Source organism: Ceratotherium simum, chromosome 3 (genome assembly GCF_057802395.1).
Source record: "Ceratotherium simum simum isolate JZ-2026a chromosome 3, ASM5780239v1, whole genome shotgun sequence".
Classification (NCBI taxonomy): domain Eukaryota; kingdom Metazoa; phylum Chordata; class Mammalia; order Perissodactyla; family Rhinocerotidae; genus Ceratotherium; species Ceratotherium simum.
In genome coordinates, this window is record NC_141902.1 from 95,978,165 (window position 1) to 95,999,773 (window position 21,609).

General features: G+C 40.5%; 1 protein-coding gene across 4 annotated transcripts in view; it reads left to right on the forward strand.

The window, feature by feature from the left end:
- Positions 1-11: 11 nt before the first annotated feature.
- The window catches only part of EFL1 (elongation factor like GTPase 1), a 129,207-nt gene continuing 107,609 nt past the window's right edge, over positions 12-21,609 (forward strand). For 2 of the 4 annotated variants that reach the window (XR_015551651.1, XM_004431997.3), the window contains exons 1-5: positions 467-616; positions 781-890; positions 3,767-3,834; positions 9,047-9,131; positions 19,959-20,092. Coding sequence is in view for 3 of the 4 variants with exons in the window: in XM_004431997.3 (XP_004432054.1) it covers positions 800-890; positions 3,767-3,834; positions 9,047-9,131; positions 19,959-20,092 (378 nt within the window). In the remaining variant the exon portion in view is untranslated. Of the gene's footprint in view, positions 97-466; positions 634-780; positions 891-3,766; positions 3,835-9,046; positions 9,132-19,958; positions 20,093-21,609 lie in introns of those variants that run through there. The other 2 variants (XM_087429033.1, XM_087429034.1) reach the window with 2 other exon arrangements.

Sequence of the window (21,609 nt, forward strand, 5' to 3'; positions counted from 1 at the left end):
GTGGGCGTTGGGGACCAGCGGCGCTGTTGGCGCCGCCGACGTGGGTGGTGTGGCCGGCGCGGGGGTCCGGGCGGAGCTGTGGGACGGCCGGAGCCGGTGGGTGCGCGCGGGGTCCGGCGTCCTCCTCGGGCCGCGGTGGGGACCGGGTAGCGGCGGCGGGGCGGGCGGCCGCTCCTCTCTGTGGACCCGGGGTCCTCGAGGAGAGCGAATGCGGGGCCCCACGGAGACGAAGGGAACGTGGAGTCAGCGTTCTCCTCGTTCCCGAAGGATGGAAGGAAGACGCTGAGTGCAGCTGCGTGGTTAGTCGGCACGTGGCCCGGAACTTTCTTGGGGCTCATAAGCAGTGGTGGAGCCGGTGTCTCACTTCCGGTGAAGGCGAGCGAGGACGATAGGACGGGGGGCCTGGAGGGACGCCGAGCGGGGGAGGGAGAGATCGGCGTCCTCTCCGCTCCTGCGTGCGGCCCTTCCTCCGCGTGGTCGCTGACCGGAGGCGGCCACTGCTGCCCCTGTGCTCCCAGCCCCCACCCACGGGCTGCGTGATTCACCGCGGCCCAGCCGGCAGGAAGAGCGAGCTCCGCGAGTCGGGTCGTGATACGGCGTTTGCTTACGTGCTCAGGTTGGACTTCGGCCTGGGTGGGTATAGTCCGTCAGTAATCTATGTCATTGGGTTCTTAGTTTAAGGGACTTGAGAAGTCTGGTCAGCTCCCTGCATTAACAAAAAAAAATTTATGCTGTGACCTTTGGCCCATGTGCCATTTGTAATACATATTTAATTTTTAGTCGCAGGAAATAAGTGACCATGGTGCTCAATAGTTTGGATAAGATGATTCAACTCCAGAAAAACACTGCCAACATCAGGAATATCTGTGTTTTGGCTCATGTTGACCATGGTAAGAATCCTTTTTAAATGGCTTATTTTCCATAATTAAGGGATTGTGTCTCCACGTGTGTCAGTGGAGTGACGCTGTGGGCAGTCGAGAGTGATACTTGCGAAGAAGCAAGTCTTATTTCCTCTAAAATGATGTTAGAGAAGCATGCTGTACAGCATTTGAAATGAACACAACTAACTAGTGATTAGCATTCTTCTATATAGTTTATTGCATTGTTTTTTAAATGCGAAGTTGAGTTTTTGTTGAAACGTGAAGAAGTTTTGAAATGGCTTAGTAATATAAAAAGTTTACGGTCTTGACATAATATCCTCAGAACCTGTGTTTTGTGATTCTTTTTAACTCCTCAGATATTTATTGAACGTCTACTAGGTTCAAGGTATTTTGCTAGGTATGTCAGAAGGTAGAGGTTTATGAATAGGGCACCAGCCCAGGTCTAGGGGCAATTTGGGGGTTGAGGCAGTGCAAAATGAGACAGGCAAAAAGTAGACTATCAGGGTTGGGAGAACTAGAGGTTTGGGAAGCTAGGAATGGGTTAAGAAAAGGGCTTCACAACATAGTTAGTATTAGAGATGACCCTTGAAGGGGGATTCAGGATGGCAGATGGAGACACACATTCCAAGTGGGAATAGTGTCAGCAAGGGGAAAAGGAAGTGTATGTGACTGAAGCCCAGGACGTGGAAGGGCAGGGATAGCTAAGGCGTGGTGTGTATGCTTCTGACTGGCGTTGCTGTTACACCAAAACATTGCTTCCTGCTAAGACTGCTCTTAGTTTCAAACTTCTTAGTTCAGGTAGCCACAGCAAAGTGACGGGAATGGGTATGTGAAATAAAACCTACTTACTATCCTGAAGGTGAGGAAATAATAGATGAAAGTGAAGAGGCAGGCTGGGCCGTATTGCATGGAGCCCTTGATGCCAGTGAGGCACTGGGATAAGGGTTAAGTGCTCCAGCTCTGCAGTTAGACATCCTGAGTTCAGAACTCCATTTCAAGTTACTTTGCTTTTTGAGCTTCAGTATAGCATATCTGTAAACGGGGATGAAAACTGCACCTACCTCATAGGGTTGTGAGGATTAAATGTAATAAGAAGCCCTTGGCAGGTACATGCTTTATCATGATGATGATCATTAACGTTTATTATTAGGTACTGGGGAGCCATTGGGAGAACAAAATAAAGCAGGGGTGTTGTAATCAAGTAGTACATTATAAAGATTAGTCTGGTGGAAGTGTTTAGGATGAATTGAAAGGCAGAAAAGAGGTCAGGTCGCTATTGCCATTGACAGAATAGCTGAAGTGAAGTAGTATGGCAACTGAAAGGGGAAGTAATGGATCACTTTATAGGTGAAGCCGACTGAGAATGAGTTTTATATACAGATCCAGTGACTAACCCTGCCGCCATGAGTTTTTATAATTACACTGCTCACATTTTGAGGACGTGAGGTTTGACAAAAGTATTTTTTTGCTTTGTGAGTTAAATCATGTGGCAAGTGAGTGGCATGTGTGTATATAACAAATTACTTTTAAATTTACTCTTTAAAATTATGTTAAAATAGTACCGTCCTAGGAAACCTGTAATTCATTTGTTCATTCAAGAAATATTCATTGAATGTTTCTTATATGCCAAGCATCGTTCTGGTCCCAGGGATATAGCCACGAATAAAGCCAAGTCGCTGCTTTCTTGGCACTACATTGTAGGGGATATGTGCTCGCCATGCTTGGAATGAATCCTACTCCATTGGATAGCAGGAAGGTGATGTTCTAGGATTATATGCTAACACATAATATTTACATGGCAGACAGGTAACACAGTATTAAAGGTCTTCAGTGCTCCTGTTGATTGGTCTCTATTTCACACAGATTCCATAGCTTTGCTAAATTCCTCAGGTGCAGTAGAGACTTGTTTGTTTTGAAGAAAAAACCCTCCTTTTGTTACTCCAGCCCAGCTGCAGTAATTATATATACGGGCAGCGTTCTTTAAACAAAGTTACCTGTTTGTACTACTTGAAATTGTGTAGAGTTAATAAAGGTAGCCATAAGTGTGTACTTGAATATACGAAGAGTTTCTTTTGTTATAAAGTAGATTCCTAGGTCTTTGTTTGGATACTAGGTAGCATCGGTAGCTACAGTGTAGCTGATGCCCTCCACAGGCTTACAAACAGTAGGAGATACTGGTAAATCTCCTGAATTTCTTTGCTAAAGAAATATTTTTCTTAAGACAGTTTGACTGGCAAATGCCAGCTAAGGCCATACGGGGAAATATGGCAGAAGATTATGTTCTGTTGTTTCTTGGTGATGTTTTACCCAGTATACCATTCCGAGACAAAAATGATTGCTGTGTTATCCTTTTGTTGTTCTGAGCTATCTTTAAGTTTATAGGCATGGTCACTGTTATAGATATTGGAAGATTGATATAATAATTACAATAAACTTGATCAAATTCTTGTAGGACAGATTTTAGTAACTGTACAAGTTGTCCAATGTTCTGTATTTTGATTGGCACAGTGGTTTGTCTCATCACTTAAGAGTCTGTACATTTTACTCTGTAAATTATGCCTCAATTTTAAAAAAAGCTCTGTGCTTAAAAAAAAGTTGCTTGAACAACTTATCAGATGAGGTCGATGAAGTCCACAGGGTTGGAGTTAACAGATTATGGCACTGTAGAGTGCCGGAATCTGTGTCCTTCCGGATGCTACTCTATTTAAAAGTCTAATTATTAAACTCCTTAAAATGCTTATTATGTCTTGCTTTCCTCAGTATAGATAAATAGGGATTCTTTGCTAAACCAATTCTTACGGTCAGATGTTAAATCTGTAGATACAATCCATCTCCCTCTTTTGGAAAAAAAAAATAGATTTGAATTAATATTGTTATTTTAACAGGAAAAACTACTTTGGCTGACTGTCTTATATCTAGTAATGGAATCATCTCCAGCCGCCTAGCAGGCAAGGTATGTTGTTATATTTGGTAAATACTTTTTGCATTTCAGTAAGTATCAGCTATCTACAATGTGATGAGCCATTTGCTGTGTTCTTAGAGATCCCAAAAAAGTATAAAGCATAGTTCATGCATCTAAGAAGCTGCCAATCTATTTAGCAAGATAAAATAGATGTTGAGAAAAAGGTATTTCTATAGTGCCTTATATTACTTTATGTTAATATTTTATACATACAAAAATGAGTTTTTGCTGCAAGTCAAGTGATAGCCTGGCATGACTGTGGAAGATTTCAACTGAGGAGATTTTTCACAGTGGATGAGTTGGGTGGTTTAAGGAGAAGGCAGAGAAACCATCAAGTAGGGGGAAATAACATGGATAAAGTGGGTAAAGGCTAATTTGTGTTTTGTGCTTGATTTGAGTGGAACATTTGCCTAGAGACTACTGAGAGGGAAAATGCTACTGTGGAGACTACTGTAGAGAGAATGTATCAGATTATAGAAGACCTCGAAGGCTATCAAAGGAAGACTTCTGAAGTGTGAGAGTTGTGATGAAAATAGTATTTTAGAAAATGAAATTAAAGAGATCTTTGTTTCTAGCTGTGAGTTGAGAGGACTTGGAATTTATTTGCTGTAGAAAAATGGAGATATTCCTCTCCCTAATGAATTTAAGATCTAATCAGCAGGATTTATCAGGTGACTGGGCGTAGAGAGAAGAGGAGATAGAGAAGCAAAATTGAATCAAAAAAGCAGGCCTAGGAGACTGAAGGAAGAATAGGACATATGAGGCAAGTTGAATGGAGAACTGGCCCAAGACACTGTCTAGAGGAAGCTGAAAAAAACTAGGTTGAGTGAAATAATAAAGTGCTTGTGTTTTTCCCACTTGAGAAGTTAGAACAAGTACAATAACTCTAAAATAAGTAGATAAAAGGAAATAATAAAGCACAAATTAATGAAGTAGAAAACAAACATTTCATAGAAAAGACCAGTGAAGCCAAACTTTGTTTTTGGAAAAGATTAATACAGCTAACAAGTATGATATGATAATGATGGACGTGTCATTATACATTTAAAGAATGACCCCTAATTAAACTATGGACTTTATTTAATAATACTGTGTTGATATTGGTTCATTAATTGTAACGTGTACCACACTAATACAAGATGTAAATAATAGGGGAAACTGCGTGTGTAGTCGCGGAGGAGATATTTGGGAACCTCTATACTTTCCAATCAATTTTTCTGTAAACTTAAAATTGCTCTAAAAAGATAAAGTCTATTAATTTAAAAAAATTACTGGCAATATAGACAATTTATGATCATCTTGTAATTCAACTGATAACTATCTAGCAAAATTGATCAAGAAAAAAAGAAAGGAGGAAGGAATATGTGATACTAGGGAAGAAAAATGCTGCAGAGGTTAAAGAGGTAATTGGATATAATGAACAACTTCATGGCAATAAGCTTAAAAATGGAGAAATGGAAAAATGTCTGGAGCACTATAACTTACCAAAATAGAATCAAGAAGAAATAGAAAACATGACTGTAAATTTAAGAAATTGAATTGGTTGGCAAAAATATTTCAACAAAGAAGTCACATGGTTCAACTCTCTAGTTTTACCAAAACATTAATGAACCATTCCAAAGTATAGTGGGGGAAAGAGCAGGGACTACTCTCCAGATCATGGGACGATGGCATAACCTTGATGACAAAAAGTCTGTTAAGGAAAATACAAGACAGGAACATTACATGATAACCTTATGATTGTAGATACAAAATTATCATTATTATAAAACAGAGTCTGGAATTATATAGAAAGTTAGTTCTTCATAACCAAATAGAGTTTATCCCAAAGAATTCAAGATTGGTTTGATGTAATTTCAGCATGTTAACAGATTAAAGGAAGAAAATCATGATCATTTCAGTAGACTCAGAAGACATTCAATAAAATTCAGTCTCCTGTATGATAAAACTTCTTAGCAAAGTAGGTTTAGAAGGGAGTTTCCATAATCTGATATGGAGTATCTACAAAAAAACCTGCAGTGAAGATTGAACTTAATGATGAAGTGTTGAAACTCTTCTATTTATATTTAGGGATAAGGCAAGGGTGGCTTTGGACCCTTTTGTTCATTGTATTACAGCTTCTATTTTACATTACACTAGATGTTCTAGCTGCAACAACAAGGCAAGAAAAAAAAATAAAAAGTATGAGTTTTGGAAAGGAAGAAACAGCTGCATTATTAATAGATGATATGACTTTGTGGAAAACTGAGAGAGTATACAGATAAATTGCTAGGATGTTAATAAGAATTTAGCAGATTTCAGGATACAAAAGTCATTGAAAAGAGAATTTATACATGAGCAATAAATAGAAAATATAATTTAAAAAATATACCACTTAAATAGCATTAAAAATGTACCTGTGAGATGATATTGGAGAAAACTTAAATAAATGGAGAGGTATACCATGCTCGTGGATTGGCAGACTCAGTATTTTTAAAATGACAGGATTTTTCCTATTGATCTGTAGATTTGGCAGTCCCAGTAAAAATTCCAACCTTTTTTTTTTTTTGAACTTGATATGCTGATTCTAAAATCCATACAGAAGAGCAAAGGGCCAGTAATAGCCAAGACATCTAAGAAGAGTAGGGTGTGGAATATGTCTTACCAGATAGCAAGACTTATTGTGAATCTATTGTAAGCTGTGGTTTGCAATCAGCCGAGGGATAAAATTGACTGATGGCCCGGGATAGCAGGCCTAGAAGCAGGGAGTCTCATTTATCACAGAGCTGGCATTTCAGACCTGTAGGGAAAAGCTGAACCTCTCAATATGTTGTCCTTGGACAGTGGATATCTACGTGGAAAAAAAAGAGAACTGGACCTTTCCTTAACAGCATGTGTAAAAATCAATCGCACTTGGTTAAAAATACTTAGATGTGAAAGGCAAAACTGTAAAACTTTTAGAAAATAATATAGGACAATACTTTTGTGACTTTAAGGGAAGATTTCTTATATAAGACAAAAAAGTGCACACCATTATGTAAAAGTTTGATTGACTCAGCTACATTAAAACTAAGCACATCTATTTATCAGAAGATGCCATAAAGAAAGTGAAAAGACAAGCCTGGTAACGGGGGGAAAATATTAATAACACACATATATTTGACAAAGGTCTAATATTCAGAGACTATAAATAACTCCTATCCAAAAGAAAATAGACCTGTAATACAACCAAAAAAAAGATGGAGAAAAATCTTGAATAAGAAACTCACAGAAGAGGAATACCAAATGGTAGTACAATAAACTTACAAAAAGATACTCAATCCCATTAATAATTGGAGAAATGTAATTTAAAACCACAAAATATTATTTATCATCCATCTGATTTAAAAAATAAAGTCTGATAACTTCAAGTGTTGCTGAGGTTGCAGAGCAACAGAAGCACTGTTCCACTGTTCAGAGTGTAGAACAGTCCAACTACTTTAGAAAACAATTTGGAAATATCTGGTAAGGTTGGAGATGTGCACATTTAATAACTCAGAAATTCCACTCCTAGATAGTGTACCAAGAGACATACACCCGACTGTTAATAGCAGCTCAGTTATAGTTAGAAAAAACCAGACTCAATCTACGTGTCCGTCACTAACGGATGGATGAGTGGATGAATAAGGTGTGGTGGATTTGTGTAGTGGAATCCTACAGTAATGAGAATTAATGAACTATAACTACCTCCATCAATATGTATGAATCTCAGGAATATAATATTGAGCAAAGAAAGACAAAGTGACAGAAAAATAAATGTTTATATATATATATATATATACTCCATTTGTATAAGGCCCAGAACCTGCAACTCTAAGTGATATGTTGCTTAGTGATACTCATATTTTTTAAAATTATAAAGAAAGCAAGCTAATGAACAAGATAAAATTCAGGATAGTGGTTACCTCTGAGCCAGGGGCACAGGGGACTTCAAAAGTAACAAACCTTTTTTTTCTTTCTTAAATAGGATGGTGCATACACAGGTGTTCAATGTATTGTTATTCTTTCTGCCTTATACATGTTTTGTATCAACTCACTGCTTAGAAACACACATATAGAAGAATAACAAGGGACTGAGATTTTTGGGAGGAAGACCTGAGAGGTTGGAGAGGTGAAGGGGATCCAGCAGTGCGATTCAAGGAGAGATGGGAAGAAAACTAGGAGATTTCAAACTCCTGGAAGAAATTCATGTGTGTGGTGTGAGCACACACGCACACAGAAGGTTATTAGCTATGTCTGTCTAATGCCACACTGAAATCAAGAAGAGTGAGAATTGAAAAGGATGGTTGTGTTTTGCCAGAGGTCATTGGTAGCTTTTAGGAGTTTGGTTTTGCCAGAGCTGTGGGAATGGAACCCTCTCTGAAAATTAAAGAATTAACATGGGTGAATAAATTTGGCAATCTCATATCAATAAGTTAGTCTCAAGGCTTTTGAGTAGAAGAAATGAATAAATGCAAAGGTTAAGAATTTTTCAAAAGTTTGACAGTGGAGAGAAATAAGGCAGGGCAGGGAAAAGATCTTTCGGGAGAGGGAGGAAGGAGATTAGTGAGGTGCCTTAGGGCTGAGGAGTTGGAAAGGGATGGGTTCTTCAGTTATTCGAAGCCACTATCACTACTGATGCACTGCAAAGCCTAGAGAATGAGATGTTTGTGGGCATTAATGCTTTATGAAAGCCATCAGCCAAATGGTGATGTTATAAATATCTTCTACTGTATCATTGTTTTTTAAAAAATGTGTTTAAAATTTGCTAATTTGGGAAAAGGAGTGAAGACTTCTCACGCCTCTAGAGACCTTCTATTTCAGGTTCTGCTCAGACTTTGTTGAACAGCCTATGAATAGGAAAAGAATGGCTGTGTTCTTGATGAATAGAAGGAATTTCCCCAAATACTTTACTTTCTCTGAATTGCTGGTGGACTACCTAGTCATTCATGGCTGAAATTTGAATGAGCAACACTCGGGAGGGTATGCAGTGTTTGAATACATTTGGAAAGTGATTATATCTTTCAAGTTGTCTGTTTCTCTTCCCCAACAGCTTCCCTTCTGCAGCTCCACTCCCTTTAAAAAAAATACAAAAGGCTTTTTAGTTTAAAATTTAAGTATTTAAAGCAAAAGTCCAAATCATTCCATTTTAATGTTATATTTTAATTCATTGGGAAGTAAGAATGCATATGTTGCATTTTTACAGTTAAGATACATGGACAGCAGAGAAGATGAGCAGATCCGAGGGATCACTATGAAATCCAGTGCCATTTCACTACATTATACAGAAGGTAAATGAGTCTGTGTTTTAAAGAAAAATAGTTTTGTATCTTCTGTGTCCTCCTTTCTTTTCCTGAATTAATTGCATGCCTCCGTTTCTTTGCTTTATGTTCTGCAAATTTCATTTTGGCCTCTCCAAATGATTTATTGTCAGAGTCAGGCTGTCCAGACTTGGATGCAGATGGGGACATCTGACTGGCCTGAGAGCAGAAGAACTGGCAGTTCACACCTGCCCCCTATCCACCCAGGTGATTGTATGGATTTTTTCATAAGGAAAGTCAGGAGTCTTAGGACCTTGCTGGTTCAGCCTTAGTGTTCCATTTCCTGGCTGGATCCTTATTCTATCCTATGGCCTGTGTATTGGATTTCGAGTCTTACTTCACTGTGGGTTGCCATGATCATTACAGCTCACTATCCCCAAATCAGGAGGTCATTTTGACAATAACACTTCGAGGAATTTATCTGACAGAAATAGTCATACAGGTGTCATACAAAGTCGTACCTGTGAGATATATGTTCATTGATATTTACCAAAAAGTTTGTATCAGTGAAAAAAACGCCAACAACCTTAATGCCTGTCTTTGGAAAATGGTTAGGTAAACAGATACATCCATGTTATGAAATGCTATGCAGCTGTTAAAGCAACTGTTTGATCTATATGTAATTATATAGAAAAAGCATGTTAAGAGACAAAAAGCAAGTTGCAGAGTAAATTCTTGTAAGATATGAATGTGTTTTGGTAATAAAAATTTATTATGTATGTAGATAAAGATGTCTGGAAGGATACATAACCAAAATCTTGACAGTAGTTATCTCCAGGGCTGGATTATGCAAAACTTGCACTTTTCAAAATATTTATTTTTGTACTGTTTGGAAATTTTACACAAAATGTGTCTTTTTATAATTAGAAGAAAATAATAAAGATATTTTTCATTTCCCTAATGGACTGACCTGTGGTTCATCCTTCATAGTATCATATCTCTGGCACTGACACCAAGGGACGTACTGTGTGGGGCATGACTATTCTCTTTGAGGGGAGTCTTATTTAGCTAACATTCACCCATTCCAATTCACTTCTGTCTTTCTGATATGGTACTGTAAGAGAATGGCTGTAGGACTTTGGGAGTTGAATGGTCTAACCTCTATTTTGTTGAACTCTATGACCTTGGGCAACTCGATCTGTTTGTTTTAAACAGGCTTTCTTTTTTTTTTTTTTTTTTAAAGATTTTATTTATTCAGTTTTTTCCCCCCAAAGCCCCAGTAGATAGTTGTATGTCATAGGTTCACAACCTTCTAGTTGCTGTACGTGGGACTCGGCCTCACGTTGGACGGAGAAGTGGTGCCTCGGGGCGCTCCCGGGATCCGAACCCGGGCCGCCAGCATCAGAGCGCGCACACTTAACCGCCAAGCCACGGAGCCGGCCCTAAACAGGCTTTCTTGATTGCACAGAACAGAGACTTAAGCTAGCTTGGGTTGGGGTGGCTTATTGAAAGAATATGTGTGAAACTTTCAAACTGGAAGCAATATTCATGAAAGTCGAAAAACAGAAGCGTTATTGGAGTAACATCTCATAGAAGCTGAAATCCTGTTGATTCTGGATCCAAAAGCGCCTTAGAGACCATCAGTAAAAGTTAATGGATCTTCCCTCTGGAACTCCACTGTTTGTAAACTCTTTGGGTTTAGTTCTCTGTTTTTGTCTCTGTTATTACTCTGTAAGTCTTTTCTTTGTCTCATAGCTTTTGTGTATTCTTAGTGTCTTCACCCTCATAAACTCAACTTGCCCTGACCCCTCATCTCACCTCTTGTTTTTTTGCCCTATTTCTATTGCTTCCTGCTTCTTTCTCTTGTATTTCTGAGCACACATTCTCAAGAGCAGGTTGTGGCCCAGCTTATCTTTTTAGGCCACACTATGGCAGAGGTTGCACTTATGGATTGGCAACCCCTGGGTTGGACGGTCACCTCCTAGTCTGATCAGTGGTGATGGGAGTGGAGTCATAAAGTATCAAACATGTTTCTCTGTGAGCATGACTGCCTAGAAGGTGCTTTGGGTTAGGCCGTCACTGCACTTGACAATTAGTGCGGAGCCTTGTTTTCTACATCTGCAAAATGGGGATAGAAGTTGGGGATGTTGACTGAGCCATATGCTCTCAGAACACCTGAGAGATGAGGTACATTCTTATTTGTATCTCAGCACTGATTGTGCGGAATGGGGTCTTTTCTCCTATGAAGGTGGGACAATCTGAAGGGGAGCACCCTTCTGGAGGAGGGAAACCTGATGGCTGAAGAAACTTCATGGGTGATTTTTATTTACCATGTCTTCCCCTCCTTCCCACCTCTTTCCAAATGCTCTCTTAGTTGAGAATCTCTATATTAAAGGTTAAGTCCTTTCTAGTTGTGACTCTTAACTGGCTTTCAAAAATTTTTTAAATCCTTATTAGCATTGAAAGAAGATATTTTTCTAGTTTAAAGTAAACAAGCTTACAAAAACCAAGCATAATTATAGAAATGATGTTGAAAACTATCGATGTGACTACTCTATCTTAGCATTTTCCAGGGACCTAGTTCTTCCTTGAGAATGCAGCCTCTCTCATCTTGACATTTGTTACCAAAATGTACAGTGTACATTTGTACAGTGTACAAATGTTGGGACCATATTGTTAAACCTCGTTATTTTCCTGTTTCTTACCCACCTGTCTTTGTGCCCCTCCCACAAGAATACCATACATCTATCTGGTTATTTCAAGAGTTAGGAGATACTCCCAACAATACACATTCTATAAAAAATCCTAAGGGGATATAATACCTTTGAATCCTTTAGCCTAGAATGCAGATACAGATGGGAGAAATGTACTCAAATGGGTTAAATAATTTTAAATTCATGGACTGTTCTTTGAATAGTCTCAAAAGGCAGATTGCTGTCATTTCTATTCGTAGCCATTCTTTATATCTGTGAGCAAGTATTGCTATTGCAGAACTTCTGAAATGAACTTTTCATTCTAATTTGTCTTTTTAAAAATTTTAAATTTACATTATAGAAAATTCAGTATGTTATAGAATATACAGTAAAACACAATGAAATAAAAGTCACTCCTAGTTTTACTGCCTGTTATTTTGTTGTCAGTTTTTACATTTAATCCAGCAGTTACTGTGTGCATGTGTGCCCATACGTGCACGCAAGCTGTGAAGTAGATATATAACTTAATATCCCCCCCAAATGGTTAACTGCTTATTCCAACACCAGTCACATGTGATGATCAAGTGCTATATTATGACTTCTTGATGTGGTGTTGGTGTTGACCTCTGAGTGAGTGAGGCAGTCTGGGTGGGACTGTTAAGGGCTGGAAAGTGAATTGTGCCCACCCATGAAACAGTCGCTCCTCCCCTCCAGGTGGGGGCAAGTGCCATTCAGCTCCAGCTGACTGATGCCTTGTGGGAATCTGTTTTTTCAAGAAAAGTTAGCATTGAGATTTTTGGTGAAATCTTCCAGTTTTTAAAGTATTGGCAACTTATTTAAAAATTGTTAAATATCACGTAGAACAAATTGCAGCAGGCTTTAACTTATAGACTTTCAGTTTGTAACTTCAGGATATAGCCCACCTAGCACCCTGGTTCAAGGGGACACTCAGGATTCACCCAAGTGGCAGCCACGTGTAGCTTGGATGTACTCCAAATGTGGAGACCAAGGATATGGCATGGCTTTCTGCAGAAAGATCCAAATGCAAGTTCACCTCTTTGTAAACACCTCTATAGGGGTTAGTAGTCATGGGCAGGTGGGGGATTTTCGCTGCTGTTGGTTTCAGCTCTTGCTCTCTGGTCTTAATCTCCAAAGGAGATTTCCTCAGGCCACGAGGAAACTGACCCATGCCATCCAGATTCACAACGCCAGCATGTACTGGAAAGTCATCTGTCTTATTGAGAGGCAGTAGCTTCCCTTTCCTTCCGGATATGTGAACATTAACCCGTGGTCCTGATTATTGTCGTATTCCTTTAGGACTGAGGCTAGGAGGGAAGGGTTCCGTTGTCCCTTCTTTGACTGAAGGTCAGATTTTTTCCTCCTTAGATAATGAATGCCTTGCTTTGTGAAGCATTCAGTTGATGCCAGGTCTAAGAAAATGGGTACATGTTAGTTTGATTCTGAGCTAGTTACCTCATTTGCATGATTTTGTTTAATCCTCATAGCAACCCTGTGAGATGGATATTATCCTCATTTTATATGTGTGCAAAATGGAGTTCACAGAGGTTACGAAACATTCCCAAGGACAGAGTAGTTAGTAGGTCATAGTCCTGGGAACCAAGTAAGTACACTTCCAGCCTGTTCATTTGGCCCAGGAGTCTCTTGGAAGTTAGTCAGTCCAGGCCATGGCTGATTCCTCCTGAAGTGTGAGTCCCTCTTGTCCACCAGGGATTGCTGAGACTACCTACGGACATCTTGTGGCCGGCATTACCCACATTTCTGTTGTCTTTCATCACTGCCCAAGATGGAAGCCATGTGATCTGGCCTCTCTAGTACTCTCTTCCCCATGTTTCTCTGTGATTCTAACACCCTCCCTCAACCTGCCACTATTCCCTTCCTTCCCAAAATTTACTCTGAAAACATTTCAAGCTAAACAAACTTCCTTAACATCTTTTTGTTGTTGTTCCCTCCTCCTCCCTGGCTGTTTTCCGAGGACACTGCGTTCCTTGTACTTGTTTCAAGTGATTGCCACTCATTCTTGCATGCTCCATCTATCCTTGGGTTAAGACATGGGATTGCTATTCTTGTTCTCTACTTCTGGTTCAAAGCTTAATTCTTCCACTCTGTTTTAAAACTCCATCTCTTTTGAGACTCATAGTGTCCAGTTATTCTCCTTTACTCTTTCTTATCACTGTCAGCTCCTAGTTACGGTCCCCATTCATTATTGTCTTTGTCACCTGGCTCATAATTTTTCATTTTACCCAAATCTGCCAGGGTAGCTTTTACCATCCCTGAGAATGAGCATGGCCTCTCAACAACAGTGATGTTTAAATCTCCACTCACCCACTGTCAAGGCTACTTTCTGGATTTTAACATCATGTGGAACTGTCCATCTTTGGCATTTCAAATTTAAATTCTCCCTTCTCCACAATCTTCGATTCTCCCAGCTTTCTCACCTATGTAGTGAAGTACCCATTCTTTGTCTTCATAAAGCTCTCCAGTCTCTTGAACCCCATCAGCATCCTTCATTACTTCCTGCCGTATATAGTCCAGATTTGTCATTTCACGGATAGTCTTGCCAAGGTCCTCAGTTTGTTTGCTTCCTTGGCCTTCTGTTATACTCCTCCTAGCAAAACTCTAACCCTTGACAGAGCTAACTCTATACTTCTTCCTCCTTATACTGGGGCTGGGTTATTGACTGGTCCTCAGGACTGCAGACTTCTCATATCTCTTCTGTTGGGTCTTGCTCATTCTTGCCAATGGCTCTCTAAACCTTCTAGTCTCTTCCAGCCCACCTCTCATCTCTTCCCCCTCAATCTCAGTGGCATCCTTACCTTCTGTTTCACAGAAAATGGAAGGATTCTCTCAACTGCTTGCCACCACACCTGAAAACATAATGGTATTAGTATCTTTGCTTGCCCCCTGTCATTGTGAAAGACCTGTGCTCTGGACTTACCTCCTATTGATTATCTTTTCTCCTGTTATCTTCAACCTCTCCCTTCCCTTTGTCTTGATGCCTCACCATCAGCTTTTTAAGCATGGTTGAGTCTTTTAGCTCCATGCCCCTCTGCAGGGTCTTAGTGTAAGGTGCAATTACTCTTTTAATTGCTCTGACAATAGGACCTGCGCTTTATAGTAATGGCACATATTAGCAATGTGAAATTGAGTGAAAGAGACTTGAGCTTTGATCTCTGACTTTCCCTCCAGGTTGCAAAGGTTTGGAACCCTTATGTGTGTTCCAAGAAGTGAACATCGACCTTTTTTTATTCCAAGCTTTCTTATTCTGGTTCTTATTCTTATATCCTTCCAAGCAAAAATGCCAATGAGCAGAAAAATCAAGAAGATGTGGATGTAGGGCCGCCCCGTGGCTTAGCGGTTGGGTGCGCATGCTCTGCTCTTGGCGGCCCGGGTTCGGATCCCGGGCGCGCACCGACGCACCTCTTCTCTGGCCATGCTGAGGCCGCGTCCCACATACAGCAACTAGAAGGATGTGCAGCTATGACATACAACTGTCTACTGGGGCTTTGGGGGGAAAAATAAATAAAAATTAAAAAAAAAAAAGATGTGGATGTGTAATTACTAGATTTACTAGCTACACAGGAGGATTTCAAAGATAAAGTTCTCAGTGATGTCAAAGTTCAGAGTGTGGACGTAGTACTAGGTGGCTGACGTAAATTGGTGTGATACTGAGAAAAACCAAAAGCAAGTGAGATAAACGATAATCAGAAGTGGCCCGTACATGGTCTAGTTTGTTTCGTGTTGGAGGAAGGTCTGGAGAGAACTTTGGGATGGGTTTATGCAGCAAGAAAACTTAATTTGTTTCTTATTCATAGTTGTTTCTAAATCATCGTTCCCTCATTCCTCCCTAACCACCTCACTTTTGACATTTACACCGTCAGAGTCAACCACCCACAGCCTCTTGTTGTGGCAGCCTTCTCATGAAGACACAACTCACCCTGCCATACCCTGTTACCTATGTCAACAAATAGGAGATAGAATGGGTTGTATAATTCTGTTAAACAATAAACTATATTGATTTTCAACTTATGTTTTATGTATTGATTTAAAATATATAAGGGACAGTAGTGGTATTTCCTATGGAAACTTGTGATTATAGTGGGGGTATAATTTATGTCCATGTGTGTTATTAAATAAAGTATTCAGGAACACGTCCTCAGGTGGCTCGGGTTCTGCCTCTGTTCCTGATATTTTTGTTGTTAGATACGATAGTCTTCTACTAATACGCTGAAACGTAAAGGGCACTTGCATGAGGTGCAGATCTTCATCCATAACTTGAGTGTTTCTCTCTCCCTTCTTTTGTTTTAAGGAAAGTTTTCTCTCGTCAGCTTTCTATGTGTGCTTTAGTGAACATCTCCAGTGTTTTGGAAATTGGACCCTGACCTCCTTACATGAAATTTTACTGTTCACAGAGGAAATATTTTGGCAGGCTCTGGTGACAAATGTGTGCCTTCAGTGAAACAGTTATCCATGGCATTTTAAAACCAGAGGACTCGATGGGCCGGCCCCGTGGCTTAGCGGTTGAGTGCGCGTGCTCCGCTGCTGGCGGCCCGGGTTCGGATCCCGGGCGCGCACCGACGCACCGCTTCTCCGGCCATGCTGGGGCCGCGTCCCACGTGCAGCGGCTAGAAGGATGTGCGGCTGTGACCTACAACTATCTACTGGGGCTTTGGAGGGAAAAAATAAATAAATAAAATCTTTAAAACGAGAGGACTCGATGGGCAAGGGAGAGACTCTTTTCCCATTACTCCCTATCAGCAGTAGAAATTGTCTGGAATATGTCTCGCATAATTAACTTTGGGTCTTCCAAGTTTTTTTTTTCAAGTTGCCTGGAACATAAAAAAAAAAAAAATGGATTGGTGCTCAGCTGTTTAGATCAGTCCCCTGAAATGAGATTTGTTTTGGGATGCCTGGGAAATAAGGCAGCAGAAGTTGCTGTCCCTTAATGTTATAGCAGGAATTAGTCCGATACACAGTTTCAGGATTGTGTTACAGGTCGGAATGATCATTTAACATGCCTGAAAAATTATAATTTCCATTAGCAGTAGTAATATTATCTAACATGATAATCCCTCCAACTGTTTTTATGTATGTTTTTTTGTTTGATCCTCACACACAAAAAGTGGCATTAGAAGAAAAGTCTAGGGGGGAGGGAGGAGGGTGAAAGGGATAATTCGGTACATGTGTGTGGTGATGGGTTGTAATTAGTATTTTGGTGGTGAACATGATGTAATCTATGTAGAAATAGAAGTATAATGATGTACACCTGAAATTTTTACAATGTTATAAATCAATGTTACTGCAATAAACAAAAAATTAAAAAAAGTCTTCAAGACGCATAATGTGGCTAAAGTCACAGCAAAGGAGTGGTGCTTACAGCCTTTTTTTTCTCTAAAGAAAATTGGACTTCTTTTCCCCTCCGTTTGAAATTTAGTTTGAAATTATTTGGAAAGAGGTAAGATGAAAAGGTCATTGAAGGAGGAGCCAAAAGTCCTGGTTCTGTGCTGAGCTCTGTGTTTGTCAGCTGTGTGCCTGACCACGGCTCTTCTCCTTTCTCAAGATCAAATACGTTTGGGAAACTTCGTTAAACAAAGTTGGACAGGCTTCCTTGAGCTGCTTTGAGTCTTTAATATATATGTGTGTTGTGAGTCTCGCCCGTCTTCCCCCAGGGGCCAGCTGAATTTTCCAAATTTATTTGATCACACACACTTAATTTTTTGCATATTTTTAGGTGGAGACACTTGATATATCACTAGCTTTCTGTTCCCTTCTAGATCTGAACCTGCTGTCCCTGAATGAATTTCAAGAGGTCTGAATTGGATGCATAATTTGGGGGTGGATAGATGGGTGGGTGGGTGGGTGGGTGGATGGATGGATGGATAGGTATGGATAGATGTTTGTTTTTCTGGGTGTTTTCGAAAAAGTCTGTAACCCCAATAAAAGACAAGAGTGCTGTTGTATAGAAAGCCCGAGGTTTCTGTATGAGTGCACTTTTAGATCCTGTAAAGAACCTAACAGCAGACCCAGTCTCTGAAACTTCTGTATCAGGTCCAGGTATAGTCAGGGTCGGAAAGTGCTTGTCCTTCTCCCACCCTGGAGTCTGGAGTTTAGCCAAAGGAACAAGCAAGTGTTGTTTCCCCAGCTGCAAAGTATAAAGGAGTCTAAGGCCTTTATAGGAAGTGACTGAGCTCGTTAGATAGACCTGGGTGTGTTTCTTGCTTGCTACTCGTTTTGTGACCTTGAGTAAAGCTCTCCTTTGGGGGCTTGAGCGTGTCTATCTATGAACTGAAGGGTATGGCCTAAGGAAATGCTGAGTGATTTCAAGAGGCTTTTGTTTTCTGTGATGGGAGTTGATAGGACCCTGGACCTGCTTGTGTTGCTAATTTTTCTCTGGTTTGTTTAGTTGCGACTGTGGTGCTTATCAGGAAGGGTGGCTGTGAGAGTGGTGCAATGAGACCTGATAGTAAGAGGCTCCATTAAGGCACAGTGGGCCATTATTCTGGGCCCCTGGTTCTTTGGCTAACTTGATTTTCTTTGGAGATGTCCAGTCTTCTCTGGTTGGAGCCTTCCCTGGTGGGTGCAGCAGAGCCAGGTTCCATGTAAAGCAGTTTGCATGAAAAGACCAGGAAGCAGGAGGAGGATGGTATTTAAGAAGGCGATCTGTTGCTAATTGATGGCAGTCTTTCCCACTGAGCCCCAGTGTGTTTGGGAATCCTTAACCCAGTGTTCAGAAATTCACTACCAGTGGCATCTTGGCAAGTGAGATGAAACTTAAGCCAACTTGAGTGTAGTGGTGAAAGGTGTGTCTTTGGAGTTAGAGGGCTTGAACTTCCACTCTTACCATTTTGAGTTGTTTGATCTTAGGCAGTTTACCTCAAAGTCGTGTTCCAGCTGGATGTCCTTGAGAAAGATATTTAACTTTTCTGTGCCATAGTTTCCTGCTCTGTAAAATTGGGCCGATGGTAGTAAGTACCGCAGAGGCTTGTTGTAGGTAAACATTAGATAATGTCTGTAAAATGCTTAGAGCAGTGCCAGGCACAAATAGGCTGTCCACAAAGGTGAGCCATGGCTGTGGTTATTGTTGTGTTGTTGCTGTTTTATCATTATCAGTATCACCTAGGGCACAAGTCAAGTCGTCAAGGTGTTGAAATTATATTGGGGAAAATCCTTTAAATGGCCTATAAATTATAATACTCAGCCCTGTAGTGGTTCTGGAGCACACAGAAGTTGAAAGACACTGAGTTGAGAGGAGGAGCAAAAGTAAAGTATATATGCAGGTGTTGAGCATTCAAATAATTATCTTGCCTTTAGAAGAGAATTATATCAAATTTAGCAGTAAATGGGGAAAGTGGAGAATTCTAATGAATTACTGTTTTTCTACATGGTTTACTTAATTATGTTTTAATGTGAAGTCTCTAACCTGGAGTGGCAGTTGTTCTGGCTTAGGGGTTAATGGGATGTGGGACTGACTTTGGGGTTTGATGGGATGTGAGACTCAGTGCTGAAACTGAGCAGATCAGCCTGAGTTGTCACCCTACTACAAGCTTAATGCTTTGTTTGTTGTGAAGATTAAAGGAGGTAATATATGTGAGAGCACACAGCACACTGCTTGGCACATAGTAACGACTCCTTAAATTTGTGCAGAAGTGAATCTGAATCTCGATTGAGCAGATTCACACACTGCCTGTTGAGGAGCTGTAGGGAAGTAGTGGGTGAGCTGCTTGGTGTCTTTGAATTGGCATTTCCTGCTCTGGCCCCTCTGAACAGCTTTCACTCTCGGGCACTGGCTTCCCTTAGTCTCAACCTCCTACTCTGTAAAATGGGTGTAGTAATATTTGTCTCCTTGGGATTGTGTCGGGGGGGGTCAGTGATGTGTGACTGGTACGGTGCCTGGCTCAGAGTAAGCACTTTTTAAGTGGTAACTGTTAGAATAATAAAGTCCTTCAACGTTTTATATAGATGCTATTTGGAATCAATAGTTCCCTCCATGAGAATTCCTAAGTTGGAGTGATAGCTGTCAATTGAGCATTTGGCTTCTTAAGCTTTATTCAGTCATTTCTTAGAAGGTTTCTTATTCCAGAATGCCTGAGCAAGAGTGCTGTGTACCTGCACAACTGAAAGGGTGTGTTTTCACATCTCATTTCAGGCCGTGAGGAGTACCTGATTAACCTGATAGACTCTCCAGGACACGTGGATTTCTCCTCAGAAGTCTCCACAGCTGTTCGCATTTGTGATGGGTGCATCATTGTGGTCGATGCTGTGGAAGGAGTCTGTCCGCAGGTAGTGGATGGTTGTGTGAAAATATTTAACTGGTTAGTGGAAGTGGGGAAAGAGGAGGAACTGACTGTTGATTATTGTGTCACTTCAGACATTTCACTGACAATCAGAAAGTTGGTTTTACATTTCATATTCGCTGATGTTCCAGTCTGTAATGGAGTTAAATCACCCGGGTTTTGAAGGGATCTTAAAGAGGATGGCTTTAAGTTTAGATACTCAGAAGTGTATGTGATATCCTCTTAGAGAGGGACTCAGCAACAATGGGAGAAGTGCTGAATTTTGGGAGGATCTGGAAATTTTATTCCAGTGGAGAAGGTTTCTGACCTGAGAGATTGTTGATAGCTAGATACTGAGCTAGTTCTCCCCTAGATAAGAGAAGTTCTCTTCTGTTGACCTTTTTGTCTACACTTACGCCTCTGCTTACCTACACACACTCCCTCTCCCTCCTTCCTTCCCTCTCTTACTCTTCCATATCCTTGTTCTAGTGTTTCTCATCTTTCCCACCAAAGCTGGAAAAGTTGCCCCCCAGGCCAGAGTGAACATAGAGCTCTGGGGTCGTGGAGCTCAGAGGGCTCTCGAAGCTCAGTTCTTTTTTTTTTTTTTTTTTTTTATTTTATTTTATTTATTTTTTTCCCCCAAAGCCCCAGTAGATAGTTGTATGTCATAGCTGCACATCCTTCTAGTTCTTGTATATGGGACGCGGCCTCAGCATGGCCGGAGAAGCAGTGCGTTGGTGTGTGCCCAGGATGCCAACCCGGGCTGCCAGCAGCAGAGCACGCGCACTTAACCGCTAAGCCACGGGGCCGGCCTTAAGCTCAGTTCTTTTAATAATTTTTTTTTTGAAACCTTATGTTTTATCTTTAAAAATTGTTGTCACCTTTATATCCTACTTCTTAATATACCCTTGTTTTAATGTTTTTTAAAAAGAATAGTAAAAGATTTAAGTTAACTCAAATGGAGGAAATTTGATAATTCCAAGATGTGCCATAATTATCCTGTAGCTTCCCATCTGATTTCCCCTAAGGGCACAGGAACCCCAACTTGAGAAGCACAGCCTTAGTCTGTGTAGTGTTGCAGGCATCCTGACAAGATAAGTGAAATTAACACCTAACTTCAGAGTAGTGGGATAGTGGTTAACGGTTAACTCCAAGAGGCGGGGTTATGATCAAGAAGGTTTACACAGGGGACTTCTGGGGGAATGGTCTATTTTTTGATCTGTGTGTTGGCAACATGAGTGTTTGTTTTCTGATTGTTTATTAAACTCTGTGTGTGTGTATGTGTGTGTATAATTCCACCAAACTTTTTTCTGTCTTTTACACAGTTTTTTTATCCTTCTTAAATAAAGTGTCAGTTCCATAAAGGGAAGGGTGGTTTCTTGTCTGTAGTTCTTTGCTTCTGTGTTATCTGCTTTGTGAATGTCGAGTGAACACCTGTGTTTGACTGGCATCATGTCAAAACTGAGTTGTGATAAAGTAGTATGGAAATGAGCTGATTATTAACCAAGATTTTCTAATGTGCTT